At 58.5% G+C, this 10,406-nt stretch overlaps 1 protein-coding gene across 1 annotated transcript in view; it reads left to right on the top strand.

Moving 5' to 3' along the window:
• The first annotated feature begins 4,989 nt into the window (after positions 1 to 4,989).
• The window catches only part of IRS2 (insulin receptor substrate 2), a 31,001-nt gene continuing 25,584 nt past the window's right edge, over positions 4,990 to 10,406 (top strand). Inside the window, exon 1 of the mRNA XM_007960879.3 lies at positions 4,990 to 9,528. Coding sequence (XP_007959070.2) covers positions 5,520 to 9,528 — 4,009 coding nt within the window. The 5' untranslated portion in view covers positions 4,990 to 5,519. The remainder of the gene's footprint in view (positions 9,529 to 10,406) is intronic.

Below are 10,406 nucleotides of genomic sequence, written 5' to 3'. Positions count from 1 at the left end.
GAAGGTTTCTGACTATAATACAGTTCTACCAAACAGCAGAGCAGGGGGCAAAAAAGCAGGCTGGCTCCCTCCTGTTTACCTCCCGAGCAGTGTATAAAACAGGGTGAGCTTGCTCCTGGAATCAATACGTGAATCAATGAACACAGGCTGATCTTCTCCGCTTCATAACATCTGTGCTCTGTACAAGGACACTCCGGGCCACCCTCACTGAGCATCCTCCCGCCCTCTCCCAGAAAATATAGCTGTGTCATCTTAGAGACATTTTTAATGTCATCTGCTTATGATGTGCAGATTGAGAAGCAGACAATTTTGTTCTGCTCTGGCATGAAAAAACAAAACGTTTCAATCGGCAGCTAGGATATCAACATGAAGCAACACACAGGACATCAAATTTCATCATGTGAAATGTGGGTGTATTATATTACAGGGGCCAAGCATTCCAAGGAAAAGTAATGGTCTAAGAAGACACTCTTGCATTTTAAAAGTATCTACTAGTGTTATACAGTCAATAATGTGTAATTTCCATTTCAATAATAGGAAGCCTTCTGGAAAAAAAAGCTTGTGTTGCTTCTTAAATCTAGAAACACATTCTCAAAATTCAAACACAACAAAATCCAGAGGCATATTAATAAAAATTTTAAACTCCTAACTGCAGTCAGTTTTTAATTGGGCACTTATGTATTTCTTCAACATAATTATATTTATAATGGAAAATGTTGCAAATATTGGATTAGCTATATTTGTACCTACAACATATTTTTTCTAAACAGTATTAATTTAATTGATAGACTTTTAAAAAGTTACAGTAGTTTGTTCTATCATATATGCACATTAAATAATCATTTATTTTAGAAAATCCTCCCTCATCAAATGAACATTTAGGAAAGAGACTGATTCATATTTTTAACAAGAATAATAAACACTCAAGTAGAAAGCCTTTATAATTTCCAAGGAGCTGATCAATTCCATTAACACATCCTGATACTTTAAATGTTTGCAATGCTGCACATAGCAAATGATCCAAACAGCAGTTACATTCTCTCCTGTAAGTCATTCTGTTGCACATACACAGACTTAGCAAGTTACAAAACTGTTGTGAAATTTCAGTTGAAACATTAGCAAATAAATTTGCTGGTAAAGTGCAAGAAGTCTCCTTATAAATCCTAGATGAGGAAAAGTCTGTCCACAGTTCATTCATCAGAGGAATGGAATTTCTCAAATGAGCTACTGAACAACATTATCTAATAAAATGAAATACAATGAAACGGTGCCACTCATTTTAAAGATTAAATATATCCTTTGACAGAAACCTGTGAAGTTAAAAATCTTTCCCTCTTAAAATACCTTTTAAATTAAAGCTATTCTAACTAGTTATATAGCATTCCACTTAATCTGCTTAGTTTTTAGATTGAGTTCACCTAAATACAAAATACTATCAAACACCTACAGGGCAAATAACTAAAAAAGAAAGACAATTTCACAAGCAATAATATGCTATCCACCTTTCTCCTCCCATACTTGCCTCTCCTATATGAAACAAAGAAAAGAATTAGTGATGTTCATTATTGGTAGTGCTACTAGTATTTGTATGGTGAACCTGTAACGTATTTTTAAATCTCTACACTTTTATATAACTTACTTTTTCTTGAAAAGTAATTATTTCAGAAGACTTCTAATAAAATAATCATTATTATATATGATTCTGTTAAAAATAGAAAAAACAAACAAACAGAAAAAAAATCCCTGCTGAAAGATATCCCCATTTTATTAGCCGTGAAAGGAAAGAAAGCTTCCAAGGAAAGATCTTGGACCATGAGAAAAAATTTCAACCAGGCTGTTTGCTGGCAAGAGGCCATGCCAGCCCCAGCCAGTCCTGCGTGCAGAGCATGTTGGCAGATGTTATTAGCTGACTTTTGCTGAAAAAGTATGGAAGAACAGTTGGAAAATCACAAGGTGTAGAACAAGCTTTAAATAAATAAATAGCTTATCTGGCAATAGAAAGGGGGAATGAAAACAAGTTCCTCAGTTGAGGAAGAGGACTGGGATACTTCTAATCACACAGTTTCTTACTGTTGATTTGTTTCATGGGCTGACTCTCAATGAGAATTGAAATTGTATCACCCACATTTATATTTAGAGGTTCTAACTGCAGAATTGCAATTAATTTCCAGTTTGCTGTAGGAAATTTATACTCTCTATGACAGAATACCACAGATACAAGTGATAATTCTTTAACCTCCTCTCTTTTGTCCCCAGTCTGGTAACTGAGGCAATACATGGGGAAAGTGCTAACTGCCAATCCAGAGCTGCTGATACCTTAAAAACACTGGCCTTTACCACTAGGATGCCCCCAAGAAACAAGCAAACAGGAAAAGATGACACTTGCTAACGTGTGACGGGCACAGCAAGTAAATGTTCAACACGGATATGAAAATGTAACTTCATATTAAAAGTCAAAATGAAAAAGAAAAAAAAATGCAAAATATACTTTCTCAGAAGAAACCATGACATGATCTTCAAAAGTGGTGGTTCCTTTAGCATTGTCTACTGATGGCTGGCAACATACAGGAACGTAGAGGTGGCCCATTTACATCCTCATAAAAGTGGGATGTAAGTGATCACAAAGCCAATAAAACTATACTACATTTTTTTCAAGTTCCAAGGTAAGAGTCCCTTCATCTTTCCTGGGAAGACATATTGCTAGGCAACATTTGTGAACATAAAAAAAGGTAACAAGATCTAAAAAGAATGCCAAAGCATAATGTTCATAAAGGTGGGGCCCCCAACACACAATCATACACACAATCATACCTATACACACACAATCATACACACAATCATACCTATACACACACAATCATACACACACAATCATACCTATACACACACAATCATACACACAATCATACCTATACACACACAATCATACACAGTCTATTATATAAACAAACGCACACATACAGGTGCACAGACTTAAAATGGCATTTCTTGAGGTATTATTTTTTAAAGATATGATTTAAAAATGGAAGATCAACTTTAAACACACCTCTTTGAGGCACATTGCGTGATATTTGCCACACTGATTATTTTTCCCAAATTCAGGCTACTAATCAATAATCCTAACTGTATACATGCTAAAAATAAAAACGCCATAATCGTTGTACTAGTCAGGGCTCTCTTGGCACATAAAATTAGCCAACACAATCTTCAAGTCACTTGTTACAAAAATATATTAAAATATGTACCACCCTTTCAAAAATTACAACCTTATTTTCTCTTAGATTAAGACTTTATTACATTTAAAACACTTCTATGAATTATGCAGGACATCCAAAAGTAAACATCCGGGACTTAAAAACAACCAATATTGTAAGACAAATTATTGCTGTAAATTATTTCATGAAGACATAATTAAAAATAAATAAACAGCCAAGACCGGTTTTGTTGAGCTTTCTTCGTTGTACAGGATCGGCAGCCCGCTGGGTCTGAACTCAGGAAGCCCTCACCTCACCCTGACTTGGTCACTGAGGAGATGCAATTGTAGGGGTGCTTATTTGCTATAGGCTTTGAAAGTCACAAAAGCCCCGCAGATATAAGAATTCGAAGCAGTGCTCCAATGGCATCTCCAACTTGGCCGTCACCACCCGCAACGCGCACACAGGTAGTGGACGCCCGCCCACCTGCCCGTCCGCTGGGCGCGGGCCGCTCCACGGGAGAAGGGGCGCTCCTGCCTCGGAGAGGGCGAGGACGCCCCTGTGGAAAGAAGGGGGCCCCTGCCTCGGAGGGGGCGAGGACGTCCATTTGGAAAGAAGGGGGCTCCTGCCTCGCAGGGGGAGAGGACGCCCCTGTGGAAAGAAGGGGGCTCCTGCCTCGGAGGGGGAGAGGACGCCCCTGTACAAGAAAGGGGGGCTCTTGAAGTGGTGTGGTGAGAGGACGCTTCCGAGGAAGGAAGGGGGGGCTCCTGCAGCGGTGCAGGGAGAGGACGCCCCTGCGGAAGGAAGGGGGCGCTCCCGCGGGGGCTGGAGAGACGCCCGCGCAGTCTCCCGGCTCCGGGGCCGCTGGTTCGCGGGCCCGCCCTCTCCCCGGCGCTATGGAAACCGCACTTTCTCCGCCTGCCGTCCCCAATCTCTTTCTCCTATTACCTCCCAAATGCGATTTCAACTTCCCGAGAAGCTGACAAGTGAATGGCGCAGAAGACGCCCCGTAAGGCGCCCGCGAGCGGGTGGGACACAGGCGCCCCCTCTGCGCCCCTCGCAGCCCCGCTGTCCTCCAGGGAAGGGCGCGCGCCGCTCTCGATCAGGAGCGCGGGGCTCGCGAACCCGCGGCCGCGGGCCCTGGAACCTCCCTGCGCTCACCGGCTGCGGGGGACCGAGACGGGGACGGGGAACGGGGAGGGGGCGCGCCTACCCCGAGCGCGGGAACGGCCGCCCTCGCCCAGAATGGGGACCCCGCGCCCCGAGAGGAGGGCCCAGCTCGCCGCCCCGGATTCCCCTGCGAGGCCGCAGCCCCCGCCGCCGATCCAGATCCCCCGCCCCGCCGCGGCCCCGCCCGGCGCCCCCTCCCCGGCGGAAGCTCAAGCCCAATTAATTGAGTCCGAGGCGGGAGGGAAGGGCCTTGCGCGCCGTGGCCCGCCCCGCCCCTCCTCCGCGCCCCTTTTCCCGCCCTGGGTGGCATCTCCTCCGCCGGCATCCACAACGAGCCGCTGATTAATGAGGCCGGGGCCGCCCCCACCCCGCCCGGCCCGGCCGGGGCCTCCGCGGGAGGGGGAGGGGACGGCGGGAAACGCGGCCCGGGGAGAAAGGGGGGCGGGGCGGGGGCGCGCGGCCCGTCCCCGCGAGCGCAGCGCCGATTGGCCGAGCGCGCCGTCCGTCGGGGGGCGCGGCGCCAATGCGAGGCGGCGGGGCGGGGCGGCCGCGCCGTGTGTGCCTGCGTAACGCCGAGTCACATGTTGTTTTGCTCTTCTTAGTTCAGTCACTCGGTGCGCGATGTGTTACTCACTGTGCGGCGGGGACCGCGACGAGCCCGGGTCGCCTTTGGCAGCAGCAGCAGCAGCACCAGCAGCGGCAGCAGCCCCGGCGGCGGCGCGGACCCCGAGCGCCCGGGCGCACCCCGGCTCCCCGGAGCGCGACGCGGCGGCAGCAGCCCCGGTGCGGCCGCGCGCGCCTTAGGCTCGGCCCCGAGGCTCGGGGACCCCGACTCCCGGCCCAGTCAGCGCGTCCCCCGGCGCCGCCCGAGAGCCTGAGGAGGCAGCGGCCGCAGGCAGCCGGGGCGGGGGGCGGCCACCGCCCGCGCCGGGCATCCTTGGGAGCCCCGAAGCGCGGAGGGCGCGGCGCAGCCGAGCGGTGCTGGCCCCCGCGGGCCTCCCCGGACCTTCCCCACCGCCTGGGCCCGAGGGACGCGTGCTCGGGCGGGCGACCGGGCGCAAGGGTGGGAGGGAGCCGCCCCCGCCCGCGCCCCCTCCGCCCCTCGCCCCAGCCCCTGGGCGCCGGACCCGGGCGGCGCGGCCTGAAGCGCCTGGGATGGCGAGCCCGCCGCGGCACGGGCCGCCCGGGCCGGCGAGCGGAGACGGCCCCAACCTCAACAACAACAACAACAACAACAACCACAGCGTGCGCAAGTGCGGCTACCTGCGCAAGCAGAAGCACGGCCACAAGCGCTTCTTCGTGCTGCGCGGGCCCGGCACGGGCGGCGACGAGGCGACGGCGGGAGGGGGGTCGGCGCCGCAGCCGCCGCGGCTCGAGTACTACGAGAGCGAGAAAAAGTGGCGGAGCAAGGCAGGCGCGCCGAAGCGGGTGATCGCGCTCGACTGCTGCCTGAACATCAACAAGCGCGCCGACGCCAAGCACAAGTATCTGATCGCCCTCTACACCAAGGACGAGTACTTCGCCGTGGCCGCCGAGAACGAGCAGGAGCAGGAGGGCTGGTACCGCGCGCTCACCGACCTGGTCAGCGAGGGCCGCGCGGCCGCCGCAGACGCGCCCCCCACCGCCGCGCCCGCCGCGTCCTGCAGCGCCTCCCTGCCCGGCGCCCTGGGCGGCTCTGCCGGCGCCGCCGGGGCCGAGGACAGCTACGGGCTGGTGGCGCCCGCCACGGCCGCCTACCGCGAGGTGTGGCAGGTGAACCTGAAGCCCAAGGGTCTGGGCCAGAGCAAGAACCTGACGGGCGTGTACCGTCTGTGCCTGTCGGCGCGCACCATCGGCTTCGTGAAGCTCAACTGCGAGCAGCCGTCGGTGACGTTGCAGCTCATGAACATCCGCCGCTGCGGCCACTCGGACAGCTTCTTCTTCATCGAGGTGGGCCGCTCGGCCGTCACGGGTCCCGGCGAGCTGTGGATGCAGGCGGATGACTCGGTGGTGGCGCAGAACATACACGAGACCATCCTGGAGGCCATGAAGGCGCTCAAAGAGCTCTTCGAGTTCCGGCCACGCAGCAAGAGCCAGTCGTCGGGGTCGTCGGCCACACACCCTATCAGCGTCCCCGGCGCGCGCCGCCACCACCACCTGGTCAACCTACCCCCCAGCCAGACGGGCTTGGTACGCCGTTCGCGCACCGACAGCCTGGCCGCCACGCCGCCGGCAGCCAAGTGCAGCTCGTGCCGGGTGCGCACCGCCAGCGAGGGCGACGGCGGCGCGGCGGCGGGGGCAGCGGCCGCGGGCGCCAGGCCAGTGTCGGTGGCTGGGAGCCCCCTGAGCCCCGGGCCGGTGCGCGCGCCCCTGAGCCGCTCGCACACCCTGAGCGGTGGCTGCGGCGGCCGCGGGAGCAAGGTGGCGCTGCTGCCGGCAGGGGGCGCGCTGCAGCACAGCCGCTCCATGTCCATGCCTGTGGCGCACTCGCCGCCCGCCGCCACCAGCCCCGGCTCCCTGTCGTCCAGCAGCGGCCACGGCTCGGGCTCCTACCCGCCGCCGCCGGGCCCGCACCCGCCCCTGCCGCACCCACTGCACCACGGCCCCGGCCAGCGGCCCTCCAGCGGCAGCGCCTCCGCCTCGGGCTCCCCCAGCGACCCCGGCTTCATGTCCCTGGACGAGTACGGCTCCAGCCCCGGCGACCTGCGCGCCTTCTGCAGCCACCGGAGCAACACGCCCGAGTCCATCGCGGAAACGCCCCCTGCGCGAGACGGCAGCGGCGGCGGTGAGTTCTACGGGTACATGACCATGGACAGACCCCTGAGCCACTGTGGCCGCCCCTACCGCAGGGTCTCGGGAGACGCGCCCCAGGACCTGGACCGAGGGCTGCGCAAGAGGACCTACTCCCTGACCACGCCGGCCCGGCAGCGGCCGGTGCCCCAGCCCTCCTCCGCCTCGCTGGATGAGTACACCCTGATGCGGGCCACCTTCTCGGGCAGCGCAGGCCGCCTCTGCCCGTCCTGCCCCGCGTCCTCTCCCAAGGTGGCCTACCACCCCTACCCAGAGGACTACGGAGATATCGAGATCGGCTCCCACAGGAGCTCCAGCAGCAACCTGGGTGCAGACGACGGCTACATGCCCATGACGCCTGGCGCGGCCCTCGCGGGCAGTGGGAGCGGCAGCTGCAGGAGCGACGACTACATGCCCATGAGCCCTGCCAGCGTGTCCGCCCCCAAGCAGATCTTGCAGCCCAGGGCCGCCGCCGCTGCCGCCGCCACCGTGCCCCCTGTGGGGCCTGCGGGGCCAGCGCCCACCTCTGCGGCGGGCAGGACATTCCCGGCGAGCGGAGGCGGTTACAAGGCCAGCTCGCCGGCCGAGAGCTCTCCCGAGGACAGCGGGTACATGCGCATGTGGTGCGGCTCCAAGCTGTCCATGGAGCACGCGGACGGCAAGCTGCTGCTCAACGGGGACTACCTCAACGTGTCCCCCAGTGACGCGGTCACCACGGGCACCCCGCCCGACTTCTTCTCCGCAGCCCTGCACGCCGGCGGGGAGCCGCTCAGGGGCGTTCCTGGCTGCTGCTACAGCTCCTTGCCCCGCTCTTACAAGGCCCCCTACACCTGCGGTGGGGACAGCGACCAGTACGTGCTCATGAGCTCTCCCGTAGGGCGCATCCTGGAGGAGGAGCGGCTGGAGCCTCAGGCCACGCCAGGGCCCAGCCAGGCGGCCAGCGCCTTCGGGGCCGGCCCCACGCAGCCCCCTCACCCCGTAGTGCCTTCGCCCGTGCGACCCAGCAGCGGCCGCCCCGAGGGCTTCCTGGGCCAGCGCGGCCGGGCTGTGCGGCCCACACGCCTGTCCCTGGAGGGGCTGCCCAGCCTGCCCAGCATGCACGAGTACCCACTGCCGCCAGAGCCTAAGAGCCCCGGCGAGTACATCAACATCGACTTTGGCGAGCCCGGGGCCCGCCTGTCGCCGCCCGCGCCTCCCCTGCTGGCGTCGGCGGCCTCGTCCTCCTCGCTCTTGTCCGCCAGCAGCCCGGCCTCGTCGCTAGGCTCAGGCACCCCGGGCACCAGCAGCGACAGCCGGCAGCGCTCCCCGCTCTCTGACTACATGAACCTCGACTTCAGCTCCCCCAAGTCTCCCAAGCCAGGCGCCCGGAGCGGCCACCCCGTGGGCTCCTTGGATGCCCTCCTGTCCCCTGAGGCCTCCTCCCCATATCCGCCACTGCCCCCGCGTCCGTCCGCATCCCCGTCGTCATCCCTGCAGCCGCCACCGCCACCACCGCCCCCCGGGGAGCTGTACCGCCTGCCCCCTGCTTCGGCCGCTGCCACCGTCCAGGGCCCAGGCGCCGCCTCGTCCTCGGACACCGGAGACAATGGTGACTACACCGAGATGGCTTTCGGTGTGGCCGCCACCCCGCCGCAGCCCATCGCGGCCCCCGCGAAGCCAGAAGCTGTCCGCGTGGCCAGCCCGACGTCGGGCGTGAAGAGGCTGAGCCTCATGGAGCAGGTGTCGGGGGTCGAGGCCTTCTTGCAGGCCAGCCAGCCCCCGGACCCCCACCGCGGCGCCAAGGTCATCCGCGCAGACCCACAGGGGGGCCGCCGCCGCCACAGCTCCGAGACCTTCTCCTCCACCACGACGGTCACCCCCGTGTCCCCGTCTTTCGCCCACAACCCCAAGCGCCACAACTCGGCCTCCGTGGAAAATGTGTCTCTCAGGAAAAGCAGCGAGGGCGGCGTGGGCGGTGTCCCTGGAGGAGGCGACGAACCGCCCACCTCCCCCAGACAGTTGCAGCCGGCGCCCCCCTTGGCACCGCAGGGCCGGCCTTGGACCCCGGGTCAGCCCGGGGGCTTGGTCGGTTGTCCTGGGAGCGGTGGATCACCAATGCGCAGAGAGACCTCCGCCGGCTTCCAGAATGGTCTCAACTACATCGCCATCGACGTGAGGGAGGAGCCCGGGCTGCCACCCCAGCCGCAGCCGCAGCCGCAGTCGCCGCTTCCTCAGCCGGGAGACAAGAACTCCTGGGGTCGGACCCGAAGCCTCGGGGGTCTCATCAGCGCTGTGGGCGTCGGCAGCACCGGTGGCGGGTGCGGGGGGCCAGGTCCCGGTGCCCTGCCCCCTGCCAACACCTACGCTAGCATTGACTTCTTGTCCCACCACTTGAAGGAGGCCACCATCGTGAAAGGTGAGGCCCTTTGCCTTGGCGTCTGGCGGGAAGCAGGGGTGGGGCGGTGAGGGAGCCTCTTGGGTTTCACTGCTCTCACTTCTTTGGGACCTTGACCCAGAAGCCAACAGCCTGGCCCTGGCTCCTTGTTTTGTTTTTCTGTGGGCTGCCTTGTTCTCTTCCCTCAGAGAACTTGCCAGAACACTCGTCTTTGAGTTGAATGACGTTTTCCGCGTGGGAGGGAGACTGATTTTTGAGGCACCACCCATTCCCCCATTCGGTGCGTCCCACAGTCTCCTGTCCCTTAACACAGTGAAAGTTCTCCCAGACCGGCCACACTAGAGGCCGTGGGGCACCCGACTGTCTTCCTCTGGGTGCCTGGGTCCATTCTTCCGGAGGACCTGCGGGTCCGGACCGCTGCCCACAGCTGCAGTTTTCACCTTTCTCTGTGTTCCCGGAGCTGGGGAGCTGGGCTCCGCCTGATTCTTGGTGAGCTTGAAGGTTCAGACCTGAAAGTCATTTAAGAAATGAGCATCCATTTTGATGGCTGTTAATAGCGACAGTTAACTATTTCCATTTTACACATAAACTGTAGGAGCTTTTCCATCGGAGGCATTGTTTTTCTCTGAAGGGTGAAACGGTCTGCACACAGCCTAATGCAGTGGTGTTCAACTTGAGCATATGTGGGAGTTACCTGGCGGGCTTTGCTGAAACATGGATCTCTGGCCTGTGTTAACCCCGCAGTTTCCGATGCTGTAGCTTTGGGGCGCGGCCCGGGCTGTGCATTTCTAGTGAGTCTCCGCATAATGACGATGCTGCTGGCCGGGGGACCACCCTCTGAGGACCCTGCCCCAGGTGAGACTCACCTGGGGAGGATTCAAAAATTACCTATTGGGCCT

The sequence above is a fragment of the Chlorocebus sabaeus genome, chromosome 3, assembly GCF_047675955.1.
Source record: "Chlorocebus sabaeus isolate Y175 chromosome 3, mChlSab1.0.hap1, whole genome shotgun sequence".
Classification (NCBI taxonomy): Eukaryota; Metazoa; Chordata; class Mammalia; order Primates; family Cercopithecidae; genus Chlorocebus; species Chlorocebus sabaeus.
This window is presented reverse-complemented; position numbering and strand designations above follow the sequence as displayed.